The following is a 19,831-nucleotide window of genomic DNA, read 5'->3' as shown; positions in this document are numbered from 1 at the left end:
CTGCACCAAGACTGAGAACTTGTGTTGGTTCATTTAAAATATACCTGATTATTACCTATTTGCCCTTTTGTTCCATCGTGTATCTCTTCAAATATTTCATATATAGTTATCTTATATTCTGACTCTAATCTGAAGTCTTTGGGGATATCTGTTCTATCTTCCTGCTGTCTCTTCCTCTGGTGCCTTATTTTCATGTGTACTGATCCCCCCACCACCACCAATACAGGGAATTAAAGGTCAGGGCCTCCACCTCAGCCTCCTAGAATACTGGGATTACAGGTGTGTCACCACACCCAGCTTTGATTTCTTTATTGTGGGCTCTTATTTTATCTAATCTGGGAAACCAAAGGGTCTCAATTGTAGACGGCTTTCCCAGTGAAGATGTGCTTTTGCTTCTGCTAAGAGCTCAGGGAGAAATCTTGAGTATTTCTGGCTTACTGTGAACATCAGGTTCACCTCCCTTAGCATGGGTTTGGGGATGGACATGAGGCAGCCTTGGTCTAACTTCCTGGCCACTGACCCTGTATTTGCTCAGAGCTGTCCCAGCATTCTTCTCTGCAGCTTTCTCTTTTCTAACCGATTTCATCTTGATGTCCTTACTCCTTCCCCTTTTTTCAAAGCATTTGGGGACTCCCTTTGCTTCTTTGGAGCCCTGGAATGCATGTTTAATTTACTCAGGATCTAGAAAAGCCCTTCAAAATACCTACTTGGCTGAACTACCAACAGTGGAAGTCCATTTATCCACTCTTCAGTGACACCCAAAAACCTTCCCTGGGCCTGGCGAAGTGAAGCAGGGTTCACTGTCCTTAGAGGCTGTCACGAGAGGGTGCAGTGGTGGTGTGGGGGAAGAGGAGCCAGGGAAAGCCGGCGGAGGGCACCTTGTGAGAGGCACCAGGAAACCGTGGGTGCCGAAGAGCTAACGGATCACACGCTGGGCGGGAGACAGTGAGGCCAAGCAGAGCAGGTGCTAAATGAGCCAGGCTGAGGAGAACTGGTATTAGGCTGCAGCACAAGAGGGACCAAGGATCCAGGTTTGCCTGGGCAGGCAGTGAGGAGGGCAGTGTGGCCTGGCCAGAGACTGGGGTCTCTCCTGAACAACAGGGTGGAGTCAGTATTAAGTGGAAGGAACAGCAAGTGGTTGTCATCCTATTCCCCCGTCCCTTCAGCAAGTGTTCCAAAACAGAGCTAAACCTCTGGCCCAGCAATTAGGTTTAGACCACAGTTGGCAGTGCGATCTGGGGACAGCCAGGGGCCCTGGGCAGCCAGGGAGAATGGTTCAGAAGGAGACTGTTACAGCTCAGCCTCAAGAAGGGAGCTGAAGGGCTGGGGTTTTAGCTCAGTGGTTCTGCCGCCTGCCTCACAAGCGCCCAGTTCCAAGTCCAGTACCAAAAAAAAAAAGGGAGCTGGGGGAGTGGAGGACAGGGGCAAGCCCTGGTGAGGCTGTGAGAGCTGTCAGCATCAAGCTCATCTGCCAGGGCTGGGTATCCAATCCTGCCTGCCTGCCTCAGGGGCCACATGCTGCTTGGTTCCAAGCTGAGACACATAGCTTGGCTCTCCTTGCAAACAAAACCCTGAAAGGACCTGCTCTCAAAGACCTGGCTGGTTACATCCCTGGTTACCAGGAAACAGCAGTACAAGTCACGATGCCCAGCACAGGAAATAAAAAGCATGCATTTCCCTACCTGGCCTTAATGCTGCCTGGCTTAAGACCTGAAGTTTAGGAACAGCAGCAGCCACCAGGCATGATGGCACATGCTTGCTGTAATCCCCAGCACTAGGGAAGGCTGGGGCAGGACTGCCATTGCAGGCCTTTTCACTAACAGCTGACAGGCAAAATGTTTTGCCCAAAGCTGCAGAATGAGCATTTTCAGCGAGGCATGTCCCCACCATGAGGGCATACGCACCCATCCTGCCAGGCTGACAGCAAGCACCCCATATCCCTCCCCAGTAATTCAATCTTAATTGTTTTCATTTTGACCTTTGGGACAGGGTCTCACTATGTAGCCCAGGCTGCCCTCAAACTTGAGATCTTCCTGCCAAGTGCTGGCACTCCAAGTGTGTGGCGCCTTCCCTGGCTTTGAATAACTAAGTCTTCGAATTGGATTATGGGTCTTCAGGGAGAGTATCCCACATGTCAAACCACAAGGCTGGTACCGACATGAGTGGTCCAGGCCTCACTTGGTTAGGTGAGCACGGGCTGGGCTATTCCAGGAGGAAGTGGCTATTTTCCCTCTTTTGTACTGTTCTTTGCAGTGAGTCACCCACTGTTCAGGGGAGGGGACTCCACTCAGCACAGAGGAGTTATCTACTTACACTGCTTGGGTTTTTAACAAAGATTTGTAACCCCTTACTCTCATTTATTAAAATAGTTAAAATCAAGCTTCTTTCTGAAGTGGCATCTATGTAGTTCAGGCTGGCCTGGAACTGATGGAAATCTTCCTGCCTCAGCCTCCCCAGTGCTGGGGTTACAAAAGTGTGCCACTATACCCAGCTTTGAAAAAAAACCTGTTTATCACCAGGTAGGATTGCTGTCAGTGTGAGGCCAGCCTGCACTACAGAGCGAGGAGACCCTGACTCAAGAGAGAGAAAAAAATGAAAGAACATGTAAGATAGATTCCTTTCAGACAAATCTAGATAAGGTTTCCCAGCACAGGGAAGGTGTGACCACCAATGGGTCTGTTTCGGTAGTGGTGCGAAGGTCTCAAAACCGCTGAATGGCCTGGCCTGTAAATAAAGCTGTGATTTAGGGCCGGCAATTTAGCTCAGTGGTTCTGGCACCTGCCTTGCAAGCACCAAGGTCCTGAGTTTGATCCCCAGTAACAACAACAAAAAAAGCTGCAATTAAAAAAGTACAGGCCCAGTGGCCTCTTTGGTATGCTCCCACCTAAGCGAATAAATTTTCCGTTAAAAAAGTAAAAAGTAGAAAGAGTGCTCTCAGGTCAGACCTCTGACATCTGCCAAGGTACTTTCCAGTTTTCTCGGCTGCATTTTGGGGATGACAGCACCTTTCCTTCAGGTATCGTTCTATGCATGATTAAAACAACGTATGGCACATGACCCGGCTGCTTCCGTAGTTACCCGCTCCTTCCCCAGATCTTTCCATTCATGTGTTCTCGTTGCCTGGAATGCTGTTCAAAACATGCCACTACAGATGTACACTAGCAACATCCCAAAGCATCCCACCCAGGCCAGGCGTGAGGCCACACACCTATATCTCAGCACTTGGGGAGGCTGAGGCAGTTAAGATCTTTGAGCCCAGCCTGGGAATCTTACCAATACCCTTAAAAATTAACTTTTAAAAGGGCTAGGAGAGTAGCTCAGTCAGTGCAAAGGCTCTGGGCTCAATGCCCAACCAAAAATAAACCTAGACCAATCCCAAGTAAGAGCTATTCCTTCTTGCTGATTTCTTTCCTCCAGAACTTACACCACCTTGTGTTCTCAGCAGCATGCACTTCGAATCTTCTCAGCCCAGGCAGAGCACCCCTCCTCTCCTGGGCCTGGTCCACCCCACTCCCAAGTCCACCAGCCCTGCCCCTCGTAACTGCAGGGCCATGCAGCAGCCCCTTTCGGAGTTCTGGCACCATGTGGTGTCCGGCCATGGAGCTGGATGCAAACTTCTGGAAAGCAAGAACTTTCTCTTTTTCATGGCTGATAAAAATAGAACTTGGTGTGTATTTGTGGAGTGAGTGAATCTTTATGTACTTTATGTACCAATGTGGAACAACCTCAAGATCTGCCAAGTGCAGACAAGGGAGCTGCAGAGTGAGCTGCCCATTCCGCACAGAAGGTGTGGGGGAGACGCCCACACGCGCTTATATATGGCTCAGGTGTAGAAGTCTCCTCTTCTGCTCAGGCTACACTTGGACCAACAGTTCCCATTCTGCTCTGGCTCCTTAAGAATCAGTCCACTTTTAGAACCAACACCTCCACTTTCAGAAGAAGTCTCTAAGGCCTTGCTCTATGTTGGACCTGAGGCACCTCAGTGTCCCAGCGGTGCTGCCAGGCCTCACCTCAGCTCAGGCTCACTCTCCCAGGGCTAGGACTCCCTTCTCCACTGTGCTCCTGGGCAACAGGCCCTCCAGCCTCCACAGCAGCATGACGCCAGCCCAGGCCTCCCTCACACCTAGACAGGGGGAAGGAAACATACCCCCCTGGCGGCGGGGGGGGGGGGCACACCACATGACCAGACCAGTGCTGAAGTAGCTTACACGACGGTAATTTATTAACAGAAACAACTTGAGTCTTGTTCACAGCCGGCGACCACGGCGACCTCCCTTCCTGCGGGTGCTGTCGGAGGGGATGGGAGTGACATCCTCTGTGAGGAGGAAGAGAAAACATCATTGCCTGGAGCTGGATGGGAAGCTCCTCTGTGCTCCATGGACAACTGTGGAGCCAGGCCACCTGATAGGTCCTGAAATCTCCCACGGTCTTAACTCACTTCCTGGAAGGGGAAACAGGCTCTGAGAGCACACGAGATTCAGAGGCAGGGGAGACACCCGGGTTCCTGACTTCTTGCCCACTGACTACTGGAAAAACCCTACTAATAGGTGAATGGAGAATGAAAACAGTCAGAAAATAACTCAGCTTTGGACTAGATGTTGAAACCTGAGACCAAGAGGCCAGCACACCTGGCTACTAACTGCACAGAAACAACAGGGAAGAGCTAAGAGCTCCCGGTCACAGATGTGGAGTCACTGCTCACCCCTTCACTTCTGTCCGAGTGGCGTGCCTTGCTATCTAGTGGCTGCCAAATGGCCTACCATGAAGATGATCCAGATGATCCAAGAAGCACTGGGAAGGGATGGAGACATTCAGGCAGAAATTTTAAGTCTCATGGTGGCTTTCAACAAACCTAACTACCAACTATAACTAGACCAGGCCCTCTATCCATAGGGCGGGCACAGAGCATGGTTTTGGGGGTAAACGCTCCAAAGTCAATCAAGGTGTTAGCTAACCTAGAAGAGGCACACTTACCAATCCTCCCGATCTTCATCCCGGAGCGAGCAAGGGCTCTGAGGGCTGACTGGGCACCGGGTCCAGGGGTCTTAGTCCTAGGAAATGAAGGATTAACTCAGCCAAGTCAATGGGAATTCCTAAGAGCCCACACTGCCCTAGTTCGAGAATCTGCCAACTTTCTGGAGTGGGCTAGACAATAAATACCTTAGGCTTGTGGATCAGGTCTTTTGTTGCTTACTCTTCCCCAAAGGCAACAAAGATCCCTTTCAAAAATCCCAATTTTTTTTTTTGGTACTGGGGATCGAACTTGGGACCTTGTGCTTTCAAGGCAGGCGGCAGCACCAGTGAGCTAAATCCCCAGCCCAAAAAATCTCAAAATTACTCTCTGCCTAGACCATGCAAAAACAATCTGCAGGTCAAACCTGGCATGTGGATCAGTTTGCCCTTTCTGCCTGCAGCCTGGCTAGGCCTTGTCCCTTCCCACCACAGGCTGCAACTGGGTCGTCTCTCCAGCTGCTACATGCAAGGACCACTCGAATAGCTCCCTATCTGGTCTGCTCCCCACCCACTGGTCACCGATTCTAGGTTTTGCGTGCAAACCAACACCCAGGAAGACACAGTAGGGGTCCATGATCACCTCAGGCACCCCTTCCTTCACAGGTGCACACATTTGCTCTCACCTCAAGAAATGTTGTTTGGGGCCGGGGATTTAGCTCAGTGGTTCTGCTGCTTGCCTCACAGGCGTAAGGTCCCAAGTTTGATCCCCAGTACCAAAAGAAAAAAAAAGTTCTTTGCAGTTGTCCCTAGGCGGAATACGCTCCTATCTGTTCCTCCACTGGGAGGACGCCTGGTTGATCCTGTGAGCCTTAGTTTAATCTTTGTTTTTATGAGTCTGGAGCCTTGCACATGCTAGGTAAGTGCTCTGTTGCTGAGCTACAGCCCCAGCCCTAAGTTTAAATTATATTGCATCACCAAATCCATACATTTATATCCTAGCATTCACCACAAATGGAAAACACACATGCGCTGCTGCTTTACATTAAGTGTGACTCTCTGCCAGCCTAAGTGCCATACAAGGAAAGTGGAGGCCATAACTGCTCTTTCCCACCACTCTGTATCAGCAGGTGTACATGCAGGAACCCATTATTGCTCCTGTATATACCTAAAACATCTTGCTCTAGATCACAAGAGAAAATCATGACTCAAATCCTAGTGTTCTGGCACCCAAGGCCAGTCATCTTACCACCACCCAGTTCCAACTTCCGTACCTGTTTCCTCCTGTGGCCCGGAGTTTGATATGCAAGGCGGTGATCCCCAACTCCTTGCACCTCTGGGCCACATCCTGGGCAGCCAACATGGCAGCATACGGGGAGGATTCATCTCTATCAGCCTTCACCTTCATCCCACCGGTTACACGGCAGATGGTTTCCCTGGGAACAAAAGCACAGCCATCTTCATTCCTCCCAAAAGTATTCACAAGTGCCACAGCACAGAATCAGAGGATAATGGTCAACCTAAGCACAGATCCTTATCCTGGACATGACAGCCATAAGCACTGCCTTCACGGGCTCAGTTTACTGGAGCTCAAAGACCCCATGTAGTCCCACATTAACACTTTACTTCACCATTTAACCCTCACGACTACTCTGCAAGGTATATGCGATTATCCTTATTTTGCACGAGGAAACCAAAACTCCAAAAATGGAGTGACTTCACAAGTCACAAAAACTTGCTAATGGCAATCAGAACCTACACCTTGGGCTGACTTCCAGGCCACAATGCAGCCCCCAAGCACTGATGTAAAGGACTCGGTGACAATTACACTGTAAGGCTACAAGGACACCCTGTGGGAAGTTACAGTATCTGTGGACAAAGTGGGTGAGCACATTTCCTTCCCTGGACAAAACAGTAATTGCAATTTACTGAGAAACTCTAACTGCTCTATCCAGTCCACCAGTCACTTCTTCCTTCGGCCTTTGCCAGCTGAGTTCTGTGCCTCCCCACACAGGTACTCACTTGCCAGAAAGATCAGTGACATGGACGAAAGTATCATTGAAGGATGCAAAGATGTGACAGACACCAAATACATTCTCCCCTTCAGCCACCTGAGGCCCGAGGCTGATCACCTGTTCTTCCTTCTTTTCCTTCCCCTTTCGAGGTGCCATTTCTGAACATAAGGACAAGAAGGTCAATGTTAATAAGAAATAAAGTTTCCAGAACCCTTCTTCCTTGGTTACTAAAGAGATCCTGTTTTAACCAGGAATAGTGGCACATGCTGGAAATCCTAGCACTCAAGGAGGCTGAGAGGTGATCACAAGTTGCCTAGCTCTCACAACTTAGCCAAACTTTCTCAAAATATAAAAGGGACAAAGAGCTGGACTGAGGCTGAGGCAGGAAGATCATCACAAGTGAGAACAACTTGAACTACATAGACCCTGTCTCAAAAAAAAGCTGAGGATGTGACTTAGTGCTAAGGCCCTGGGTTTAATCCCCAGTACTACGAACAAAACCTAACAAAATCTGTTTTGCTCCCGTGTCTCTACCTCCCTCCACACCCAGAACTGTGCTATATACTCTTTCTCATCTCTGCCCCACTAAAACCCAACCTTCTTTGCACTTGGGGAATGTCAACTGACTAAAAAGCAAAATACCAGTTGTTTCTCCAGAAACAACTAAAAAGCATAGCTCACAGCACCTTCAGGATAAGGCTAAGGTTCTAACAACAGATCATAAGCACCCCAAACTTTCACCTAGTGGGGCTCCATAATGCAGACAACATACTGGCTTAGGTTTCTGGTACCTGAGTGCCACTGGTAGTTTTGCAAAACTGGGCAAATCAACTCTCTCTCTTGCCAGGCATGGTTCTACACACCTGTAATCCCAGCACTATGGGAGGCTGAGGCAGGAGGATGGCCACAAGTTGAGGCCAGCCTGGGCTACACAGTGGGTTCAAGGCCAGCCTGAAGCACATAGCAAGACCTTGTCTCAAAAAAGGGTTTAGGGGCTGGGGATTTAGCTCAGTGGCATCACACCTGCTTTGCAAGCACAATGTCCTGAGTTTGATCCCCGGTACTGGAAAAAAAAAAAAAAAAAAAGAAGGGTTGAGGATACAGCTCAGTGCCAAGGCCCTGGGTTCAACCCCCCAGTAGCACAAAACAAAAAATTCTTTCTTTCTGACCTTTGCTGTTTCCCACATATAAGCTAAGAAATTTTTGATTTATGTAGTGTAACACAACAAGTAAGTTACAGAGCAAAGATCAAAACCAGGTGAAAGGGTTCTCAGTCCACATAAACTACTTCCCATACTAGGACTTTCTGGACCTGCTGGCCTCCAGATACCATTAACAAGTTCAGCTCAAAGAAACCTTAAAGACTATTTTCCAAAAACTTAAGGCCAAGGTCAATACCCATCCACAAACTGGTAGTCTGAAGACCCTTCATTCAAGGGGAAGAAGCTCATGCCCAGAATTCTATACTTACCCCTCAGCTTAAGAGTTCAAGAGTCCCTCGAAACACAGCCATCCAGCCTCAATACCCAAGTCCCTGCTCCACCAGTTCCCTCCCACAGCCAATCTATATGCTCTTCCTGCCCTCCAGCAACTGATCTCCTGACATCTTTCCACTACTGCTGGAACCAAATCCTTCCACTTTTACTAGCACCAAATATGATATGCACTAAATCATGCCTTCCAGGAAGTCTAGTGGACAAGATCCATCCCAGAAGACCAAATAACATGCTACAGCCTATAAAGTATGTACTATCACGCTGTCAGACCTAGTGAAAAGGTACGTCGGCATGAAGGGGAGAATGAAAACATGGAAGACCAAGAGGGCTACCTCCTGCCTAGAGTGCCAGTCCTTCTGACCATCCCGGGGGCTCCAATATGAGAACTCCCTAACGTTTTCAGAAGGATTCAAATGAAATCAGGTCATGCCTATGGGACAGACAAAATAAGGAGAGCGTGTCTAGGACCATATGAAACACAAAACCACTTCAGCACTGCACTCTGCTCTACATCCACAAGTCTCTAACCTAGACTTGAGAGTCTGTATGTCTCCAATGTTCTTGGAGCTGCCTGTGCCTTTCTTACGTGATGTCTGAGCACAATACTAGTGCAGGTCTGGGGAGTTCCCACCCTCCAATCAGGTTAATGCGCGTGGGTGGGGCGCGGGGGGGGGGGCACGCAGGTATTGTAATGAATGTGCCACAGGAGAGAAGCCCCAAGTTCTGTCTGAAGTAGCCTGGGAAGGTACCAGTGGACTTCAACTAATAATAAAAGTTCTGGCATGGGGTCTACCTGTGTTCGCCTAACGCCCTTAAGCCATGAGGGAATGTTCAAGTGCGGTAGGGAGCACTCAGCAAACACCTATGTGCGGTCCCTACCCTCAATTTCTGGCCTAAGTCAGCCTTGCGCGCGCAGAACATGCAATGTGTCCGAGTCACCAATAAGGCCCACCCTAACTCAGGAGCATCCATAGGGCCAGAGGTGTCCCTGAATACCTCCTCGAATCCACACTACAACCCTGCGAAAACGGTATTCCTGTTACTCCTATCTTCCACAAGAGACAAACTTGAAAAGAGGTGCAGGAAGAAGCTGGCGGGGCTGACGTGAGACCAGAGGCCTCCCTCTCCCAAACCACGCTGTGCGGCAGCTCAAACGAGGCCACAGTGCGGGATTAAGGCCTTAAGGTCTGGACCAGCACTCATACCCACTTCACTCGCTTCCGCCTGAAACCGGACAGCCGCCTTCGGAGAGCAGGGGCAAACTTGATCCCCAACTAGCTGGGATACGGTCAACGGGCCGCGCGACTCTCGCCCAGGATTTAGTTCGGCCAGAAAGACCCCAATCCCGCACCCCCAGCTCCGCCGGGTCCCCCAGCCAAAGGATGCCGCAAGATTATCGCGCCTGGGCCTCCTACCTGCAGGTTGTCTCCAGACTCAGTTACCGGAAAAAGAGGGAGGGAGAGGGCGGGGTGACGGGTCACTTCCTGTCCCGGAAGTGTACCTTCGAGGTCACGGGGCGGGGCAAGGCTTGCACCCCGAAGACACCGCCTTTGTTATCCTCTAGAGATTAAGACTCATCCTCGGGAAACACAGCCTACTTAAGAGAACGAAAAGAGAGAGGGGGCTGGGTGTCGCTGAGAGCGAGTTTACCTGCGCGACTGTATAAAGCAGAAACAACCGCGGAGGCGAGACTGCCTTAGGAAATGGCGGTGGCCAGGGCTAGACAGACTTCCGCCATCCCGACTCCGGGCCTGGCAGCCTGGAAGCGTCAGCGCTCCTCCTGGTGCGGAGAGGAATAACAGCCGCAAAACCACTAGTCACCTCTTTTTGCCTACTTTGTAGAACAAGATGAGAATAAATATTTATTCAATACTTTTATGCCGGTCTCCGCTGAGCAACTTGCATACAGTGTTTCATTTCACAGCATTATCATATAGGTACTGTTTTAATTTCCCTTGTACAGATAAGGAATATTAACCAAATGTGTGGCTAGAGATATGGGGAAGGACCTGCAGGTCTTGGCAAACAGATAAAATACACATACCTATGTGCACAGGCACAACCAAACGCACACATCAAGTATATAGGCAGGGCTGAGGATTTAGCTCAGTGGTTCCGCTGCCTCCCTTGCAAGCACAAGGACCCGAGTTGAATCCCTGGTACAAAAAAAGTATATAGGCTGAGCATGGTGGTGCACATCTGTAATCCGAGCACCTGAGAGACTAAAGATCACAACTTCGAGCCCAGTACAGACGAGTTAGTGAGATGCTGTCTCAAAAAGGAGCTGGGAATGCAGACCTCATTTTTTTTTTTTTTTTTTTTTTTTTTGAGACAGTCTCGCTTTATAGTTCAGGCTGGCCTTGCATCATTAATATAGCTGAGGCTGGCCTCGAACTCGTAGCAATTCTGCTTCAGCTTCCCGAGTGCTGGGATCACAGGTGTGCTCCACCTGGCCAAAAAGCCCTAAATTCAATCCCCAGTACTCCAAAAACAAAAAACAGAAAATGTAGTACTCTTTTCCCCTGTAGGAAAGCAATTTCAGAAAGCAAATAAGGCAGGAACATGAAGAAAGGAGAACAAGAAAAAAAGAAGTAGCAGTCTTACCACTGTTAACAGCTTGATATTTGTCATTCCCAGCATCACCTGTGTATGCATGTATGTGTGGGAAAGGGTTTTTATGTTTGTGCGTGTGTCTCTGTGTTTGATGATTTTTTTGTACCTGGAATTGATTCCAGGGCTTTTGCATTGAGCTACATCACTAGCCTTTTTCATTTATTATTTTGAGACATTGCTAAATCACCCAAACTAAGTTCCAATCTCTGACATTCCTGCCTCAGCTTCCCAGAGTGCTGGGATAACAGGTGTGTGCCACCATCACTGGCTGGCTTTCCAAAGAAAGAAACTAATGTTATAATGCTTTGCACTGATGGTTAAAAAATATAACTGTGCTCATTATAGACAACACAAAGGTGTGTAAAAAAATGTAAACATCACCTTCAAATTCTTCTTTCTAGAGATATCACTATATGACATAACAGCATTGTTTCAGGAACAACTTTCTATGCCTCTATGATGTCTATACCTATATGCTTAGTATATAAGCTACAATTTTATATCAATGAAATTATAGTCTATTTGCTATTTGGAACTTTTTTGGGAGGAATTTTTATTTTTTTGAGACAATCTCACTATGTAATTCAGGCTGGCCTTCAACTCACTACTTAGATCAGGGTGGCCTCAGACTCATGCAGTCCCCCTGCCTCAGCCTCCTGAGTGCTGAGATTACAGACATTTGCCACCATGCCCAGCTTTTTGGAATTTTATTTTTGTACCAGGGATTGAACTCAGAACCTTGTGCTTGCAAAGCAGGCATGGCACAATTGAGCTAAATCCCCACCCCCCTTTTTGGAATTTTTTAAAGCCAACATTGTTGTGGACATCTCATTAGAACTAGTAGAGATCTGGGCTGGGGATTTAGCTCAGTGGTTTTGCCATCTGCTGTGCAAACTCAAGGACCCAAGTTCATTCCCTGGTACCAAAAAAAAAAAGAACTAGTAGAGTTCCACAAAAATTTTAAAAATTAGTTTTATTTATTTGTTGAAGTACTAGCCTTTGCACTGAACTACATCACCAGCCCTTTTTCTTTTTTCTTTTTTTTTTTTTTTTTTTTTGAGACTGAGTCTCATCATGTAATTTAGACTATCCTTGAACTCAGTATGCAGCCTAGGCTGCCCTAAAAATTTGTGGCTATCCTCCTGCCTCTACTTCCCAAGTGTTGGGACTACAGGTGTGCACCACCACACCTGGCCAGGGTGAGACTAAATTTCCCAGGCTGGGCTTGAATTTGCAATCTTCCTGCCTCAGCTTCCCACAGTGCTAGGGTGTGTGCCACTATCCCTGGCTAAATAACTTGTTTTAATTTTATTATTTTGAATATAAAATTCATTCACAAGGGAAATGGAAATCAAAACTACATTGAGATTCCATCTTGCTCCAATCAGAATGGCTATCATTATGGCTTGTGTCCCCCAAAGCCTCATTAGGTCATAGGTGGGGGCTTTTCAGAGGTGGCTGGGTGTAGAATGTGTGATGCTGGGATCAAGGGTGTATGATTAATAAATGAGTGCACTGATTGGTTTGGCATAGGTCTGGCTAGAATTTAGGCTGCCCTAGCCTGGGTGTGAGTGCTATCCTCCCTATTGGCGGGTAGTCTGGATGGAATATAAGGAACAGAAAGAGGATCATCCTTCGCTTGCTGCTGCTTCACTGCTTTTCTGCCTTCTGCCCGCCATGAACTTTTTCTCCTCTGCAATGCCCCTCTGCCATGCCATCCTGCTTTGGAGCCAGCCAACTATGGACTGAAACTTCTAAAAACTATGAGCTAAATAAACCTTTCCTCTTTTAACTTTGGGTGTGTAGAGTATTTTGTCTCAGCAACTAGAAAAATAACTAAGAAAATCATCAAGAATACAAAAAAGTGCCAATGAAAACAGTCTTTGTACATGGGGAGGGGAGGGGACTTGAGGGGGGAAAGGGATTAAAAAAATAATAAATTTTTTTTTTTTATTTTTAATTTTTTCTGGTACCAGGGATTGAGGGGATTGAACTCAGGACCTTGTGCTTGGAAGGCAGGTGCTGGAACCACTGAGCTAAATCCCCAGTCCTATTTTTTTAAAAAGTGCCAGACATGGTGGTGCATGACTCCAGTTCCAGCACTCAGGAGGCTGAGGAAGGAGAATCACAGGGAGCTCTAGGCTAGCCTGGGCTACACAGTGAGTTCAAGACCAGCCTGAACTAAACTATATAACAAGATCCTGTCTCAAACAGAACAGAAGAGCAACAACAACAAAAAGTATACTGAAAAACCCAAACCACCAACCCCCCCTACCTCTGTCCTGAGCAACGCAATCCTCTTCTTTACAAGCACTCATAAACCGTGTGTGTGTGTGTGTGTGTGTGTGTGTGTGTCAGAGCTGCGATTGGACCCAGGGCTTTCACATAGAGCTACAATCCCAGCCCTTTTTTTAAATTTATTTATTTATTTATTTATTTATTTTGGACAGGGTCTCACTATATACTGGTAGTTCAGCTGGCCTTGAACTCACTATGTAGCCCAGGCTGGCCTCAAATTCACTATAATCCTCCTGCCTCAGCCTCCTAAGGACAGATTACAGGCGTATGCCACCACATCTGACTTTAATTTTTATTTTATTATTATTTTTTACAGTAGGAAATCTTACTGAAGGAGAAACAGCTCTTGAGAGAAGCAGGAGGGGACCTGAAAAGTGGGTTACCCTTTAATTTTTATTTTTATTTTTTTTAATTTTTATTTCTAAAACAGGGTCTTAATACATTGGTAAATTGCTCAGGCTGGGCTCTAATTTACCATTCTCCTGCCTTAGCTTCCCAGAGTGCTGGGATTACAGGTGAAGGCCCCCCTAGTAGGCTCTATTGCAGCTTTTTAACTAATAATGATACTCTTTTGCATAGCTATGCCATACTGGTTTATTTAGCCAGTTCTCTGTTGATGGCTGTTTAGGTTATCTCCAGAACTTTTAAACATAAACAAAATTGTCAGGAACACATTTGGAAAGGAAAAAAAAAAAAGCCAGGGCCCAGGATTTGGGTCAGTGGCACCCCTGCCTGGCAACCTCAAGGTCCTGAGTTCCATTCCCAGTACAGGAAAAAAAAAAAAAAAGCCAGAACACACTTGGAGCTGGAGGCGTGGCTCAGTGTTACTGCACTTGCCTAGCAGGTAGGAGGCCCTGAGTTCCTTCTCCAGCACTGATAAGAAATAATAATAATAGAAATCATTTGTCATGCATGTGATGGCACATGCCTATGGTCCCAGCCACCTTGGAGACTGAGGCAGGAGGATCACTTAAGGCCAGGAGTTTGGGGCCAGCCTGGGCAACAGTAAGACTTGCTTCTTTTTCTTTCTTGCCACCATGCTCGCCCTTTATTATGTTACATCATGATCAGTACCATGGAAAAAAGAAACAGGTAAAGTAAAGAATCTTGGCTGAAACACCTTCACTGGAAGAAAGACAGCCTCTTTGATAAATGGTGCTAGAAAAACTGGCTTTCCACATGCTAAAGACTAAAACTAGACCCATATCTTTCACCATGCATTGAACTAAAATCAAATGGGTCAAAGATCTAAATATTAAACAGAAATGCTAAATCTCCTGGAAGAGAGGTTAGGTAAAACTCTTGAACACATAAGTGTTGGCAGACTTTATAAACAAAACCCTGACTGCACGAAACTATCACAAAGAATCAACAACTGGGATCTCATCTTATTAAAAACCTCCTGCACAGCAAGAGAAACCACCAACAGAGTGAAGAGACAACCCATAATGTGGTAAAAATTTTTTTGCCAGCTGTTCCTCAAAGGACTAATATCTAGAATATATAAAGAACTCAAAAAAAACCCCACACCCCCCAAATTTAAAGACCCAGTCCCAAAACAGGCACCTGAAATGAACAGACATTTCTCAGATGAAGAAGTAGAAATGGCAAAGAGATACATGAAAAAATGTTCAACACCACTGGTCACTCGAGAGATGCAAATTAAAACAATGCTGAGATTCCACCTCACCCTAGTAAGAATGGCTGTTATCAAGAAATCAACCAACATCAAATGCTAGAAGGGCTATGGGGCAAAAGGAACCCTTTCCCACTGTTAGTGGGAGTGTAGACTGGTGCAACCACTGTGGAAATCTGTGGAGAGTCCTCAAAAAACTAAAACTGGAGGTCCCATTTGACCCAGCTCTTTCCCTTCTTGGCATCTTCCCAAAAGAATTAAAAGCATCATACAAAAAACAGTATCTGCACATCCATGTTTACAGTGGCACAATTTATAGTAGTTAGATCTTGGAAACAGCCCAGATGCCCATCAACAGATGAATGGATAAAGATGTGGTTTTTTTATTACAATGGAGTACTACTCTGCTGTAAAGAAGGATAAGCTTGAGACATTTCTAGATAAATTGATGCACCTTGAAGAGAATTTTTTTTGGTACCGGGGATTGAACTCAGGACCTTGCACTTGTGAGGCAGGCAGTGGAACCACTGAGCTAAATCCCCAGCCCAATTGATGCACTTTGAGACCATATTTTCCATTTTAAAAAATTTGACACAAATATTTAAATATTGCATTATTTCTTCTCTAGTGTGAGAAACTGAAAGTGTGAATAAAGACCAAAATGTATAAGAGATATTGGGAAATGGGAAGAAAATGGAGAACAAGAGAGAGGAGGAGGGGGAAAGGAAAGAAGGGACAAGGAAAAAAATAAAATAGAAGGAAAGAAATGGAAGCAAAGCTTTTGTAAATAAGGAGGGGAAAAGGGGTTGATGGGAGGTGAGGGAAATGGGGGTAAAAAGAAGCAGCATGAAATATCATGTACAGGTACAAATTCCCTATAATGAATGTGATCATTATATATACCTGAAATGTACCCATAAAAATAATGTTGATTTTTTTTTTTAAAGAAAACAAATTGTGGGGCAAAAAGTAAAAAAAAAAGTCTCGGGGATTTCAGGAGGAGGTGGGCAGCAGAGGTGAAAGGAGAGGTCAAGAGCATGAGGAGAGAGGAAGCCCTGCCAGCATCGCAGGGAGGTTCCCACAGCTGGAGGGACAGGGAGTGCCAGTGCCCAAAGGCAGAGCAGGGCTGGCACCTGAGGCAGAAGGATCCCTGTGAGTTCAAGGCAAGTCTGGGTTACACAGTGGGTTCAAGGCCGGCCTGAGCTACACAGAACATACTGAGACCTTTTCTCAATAGAAATAAAACCAAAAAAGTGATCAATCAACACTTTTGATCAACATTCCTACAGAGTAGACGAAGAGCATGGAGAAAGAGAGTTGTTAGAGGAGACTCCAACATGTAGCCCTGGACCACAAGAAAGGATGAAGTAGAGCCAGCAATTTAAGCTCAGCGGCACAGTGCCTGCCTGGGAAGCATGAGGCCCTGAGTTCAATCCCTGGTACAAAAAAAGAAAGAAAGAAAGAAAGAAAGAAAGAAAGAAAGAAAGAAAGAAAGAAAGAAAGAAAGAAAGAAAGAAAGAAAGAAAGAAAGAAAGAAAGAAAGAAAGAAAGAAAGAAAGAAAGAAAGAAAGAAAGAAAGAAAGAAAGAAAGAAAGAAAGAAAGAAAGAAAGAAAGAAAGAAAGAAAGAAAGAAAGAAAAGAAAGAAAGAAAGAAAGAAAGAAAGAAAGAAAGAAAGAAAGAAAGAAAGAAAGAAAGAAAGAAAGAAAGAAAGAAAGAAAGAAAGAAAGAAAGAAAGAAAGAAAGAAAGAAAGAAAGAAAGAAAGAAAGAAAGAAAGAAAGAAAGAAAGAAAGAAAGAAAGAAAGAAAGAAAGAAAGAAAGAAAGAAAGAAAGAAAGAAAGAAAGAAAGAAAGAAAGAAAGAAAGAAAGAAAGAAAGAAAGAAAGAAAGAAAGAAAGAAAGAAAGAAAGAAAGAAAGAAAGAAAGAAAGAAAGAAAGAAAGAAAGAAAGAAAGAAAGAAAGAAAGAAAGAAAGAAAGAAAGAAAGAAAGAAAGAAAGAAAGAAAGAAAGAAAGAAAGAAAGAAAGAAAGAAAGAAAGAAAGAAAGAAAGAAAGAAAGAAAGAAAGAAAGAAAGAAAGAAAGAAAGAAAGAAAGAAAGAAAGAAAGAAAGAAAGAAAGAAAGAAAGAAAGAAAGAAAGAAAGGATGAAATCGCCTGGCACTGGGGTGGCTGATGTGGAGCAGGTTTCTAGAGGAATAGGACGTTCAGTCTCAGCCCTGAGCTTGGGATGTTTATTACACATTATGATGCCAACTTGAATGGGTTAGGAGCCTCCTGGAAAGGTGGGTGGGCCTTGGGCACTACTCTCATCCCTGGATCAATCCATTGGAACGTGCTGGTAGGAACTGGGGCACAGGTGGAGCAGTCCCTGGGGGTGCCTTGGAGGGCATGTCTCTCCTGGGAGCTCCTTCCTCAGGTTCTGCTTGCTGGCCACCATGAAGCAAGCTGCTTTGCTGTGCCACACTCTTCCACCATGACGTTTCTGCCTTGGCGTCAGCAACCATGGACTGAGATCTCTGAAACCGTGAGCCAAATAAACCTCTCCTTTATTTATTTATTTAATTAATTAATTTTGGGGGGGGTACCAGGGATCGAACTCAGGACCTTGCACTTTTGAGGCAGGTAGCAGATAAACCTCTCCTTTAAATTGTGGTTGTCAGGCATTTTGCCCAGCAGCAGGAAAGCTGACCAATACATCTGAGTGAACGCATCTAGGAGGCTGTTGGGACAGATGAACTTGAAGTTTATGAGCGGATCTGTGCCAGGGTATAAATTTGGGAGTCTGGCATATAGATTCCCAAGTGGAATTTGAAGTCGTGAGACTGTGACCACCAAGGACCAGGTGTAAACAGAGAAGCACTCTAAGGACTGGTGAGCAGGGAGGCCTGGGTGTAGTTCAGGGATTGAGCAACTTCTCCCTGCATGCAAGAACCTGGGTTCAGGGCTGGGGGTGAGTTGCTTTGAACTCGCAACAATAGTCTCGCCTCAGCCTCTTGAGTGCTGGGATTACACATGTGCACCACCACAGCTGGCTAAAAATTTTAAATGTTTTTGAAGAGTTCTCAACAGGGAAGGGAAGTAGGCAGCAGCCAGATATATGGCCGAGGGGAGGGGAGACACTGAAGATCTGAGGTGAGACAAGGCTGGATACAGAGCTCCCTTCTGAGCAGATGAAGAGTCCATTGTGTGTGTGTGGGGGGGGTGCTCTGGAGTGAGACTGAACTTCAAGAGGGGCGGATTTAACCTAGGTTGTGAGTCTGTAAAGAAAAGACAACTTGAGGGCTGGGGATTTTGCTCAGTGTTTCCGCCGTCTGCCTTGCAAGTGCAAGGACCCAAGTTCGATCCCGGTACCAAAAAAAAAGACAACTTGGGAGGAATTGAGGGTGAGTACAAACGAAAGACAAATATGACTGCGCATGGCACTGAAGCTGGGGAGCAGAAGCAGCCGGAGTGTCCTGGAGTGAAGGACAGTGAGTGGCCAAGGTGGGCAGGAAGACTAGATGGTTAGATAAGAGGTCAAGGGACTGGAGGCTGGTCTATGGGAAGCATCAGCTTTGTGAAGACTGAAATGACCAAGAGTTAAAACCCAACAGACTGAGTGAGCAGGAGTCCAGGGCAAAGCCTTCTGGAAGGCTGTGTGTGACCCAGGTGTCCGGAGATGTCTCATGCTTCTGGTGAGGGGACGTGAAATTAAAGCAGAGGCCTCTGAGAGAGGAGAGGGAGAGAGCCTGCGCGCGGTAACGAGAAGCAGCAGCCACGTCTCCACGTCCTCTGGCTTCCCTCTTCTCGCCGCCTTCCCACCATTCACAGACTCTGGAAAAGGGAAAGCCACTAAGGGGAAGGACGCAGCACCCCAGGGAGAGCCGGGCTCCGAGGACTGAGGCAGGGCCTATGCGGGAAGCCTTGGACAGCTCGGATTTTGCAGCTGAGGTCGCAGAACTCCCGGGAGCAGCAGGAGGTCTTGGGGGCCGAGGAGGGTCCACAGGAGAGACGAAGGTGCACTGCCCAGCGCCCCGCAGGCCCCACAGTCCAGGGATGGTGGTGGATAAAAGCAGGACGAGGTTAGGACTGAACACGGGTTTCCAGTGACACCCACACCTGATGCTGAGCAGACCCCAGCGAGCAGCTCCCATCCCGGAGGGTCCTCAGCACCCACAGGAGCAGGAGGGCAGCAGAGGGTCCACAGTGGAACTGGGCACCAGGTCGGGGTCCAAGCGGTCTGAGGTCTGACTGCAGAGCCCCGCCATTTTTAACCTCAGATCAGAACCGCTCTGAACACCGGCCGACTGGAGGGATGGAGAGCAGAGCCCGGGCCTGGGACACCGTGGCTCTCCCCCGGACCTCAGGCTTCGCTCTGCAACAGCGCCTGCTGTTTGCCCACAGGCTGTTTTCTCCCCTTGGAAGGTCATTTTGCAAACCACAGAGAGGGAAGGGTGGAGAGGGGAAGCGGCGGCCAGACAGGGGTTGCTGGTTCACCGAGACACACAGCCTAGAGTCGGAGTCGGAGTCGGAGTCGGATGCCAGCGGCTCCAGCTGTGAAGACATTCCGAGCCAGGTGTGGGCCTTGGGTCTGGAGCAGCACGATGGGGAGGGGCTGCGGCCTGGGCAAGGGTCACACCAGGCGAACACCCGGGGGGAGGTGGCTGGGGGGGGGAGACCACGCCCTGCACGCTTCCGGAGACCTCCTCGGCGTGGGGAGGAGGTGGCCGCGCGGGGGCGTGGCGGGAGAAGCGGCTGAGCAGCGCTGAGGGAGAAAGGGGCGAGACAGAAGCCCGGGATGGCCCCGATCGGGTCAGGCCGGGCTCTTCCGGCACCCCTTGACCCCC

The 19,831-nt window shown here is 47.3% G+C and overlaps 1 protein-coding gene across 1 annotated transcript; it reads right to left on the bottom strand.

The window, feature by feature from the left end:
• Positions 1-4,195: 4,195 nt before the first annotated feature.
• On the bottom strand, positions 4,196-10,167 carry Rps14 (ribosomal protein S14). The gene is made up of 5 exons (XM_004854423.4): positions 9,877-10,167; positions 6,973-7,123; positions 6,225-6,386; positions 4,975-5,051; positions 4,196-4,315 (listed from the first exon to the last, which is right to left on the bottom strand). The coding sequence occupies exons 2-5, from the start codon at positions 7,119-7,121 to the stop codon at positions 4,248-4,250; spliced, it is 456 nt and encodes a 151-aa protein (XP_004854480.1). The 5' UTR covers positions 7,122-7,123; positions 9,877-10,167; the 3' UTR covers positions 4,196-4,247.
• Positions 10,168-19,831: the final 9,664 nt, after the last annotated feature.

This window comes from Heterocephalus glaber, unplaced genomic scaffold (assembly GCF_053883595.1).
Source record: "Heterocephalus glaber isolate CG9 unplaced genomic scaffold, H.glaber_assembly_v1.0 deba00001463, whole genome shotgun sequence".
NCBI classification, from domain to species: Eukaryota; Metazoa; Chordata; class Mammalia; order Rodentia; family Bathyergidae; genus Heterocephalus; species Heterocephalus glaber.
This window is presented reverse-complemented; position numbering and strand designations above follow the sequence as displayed.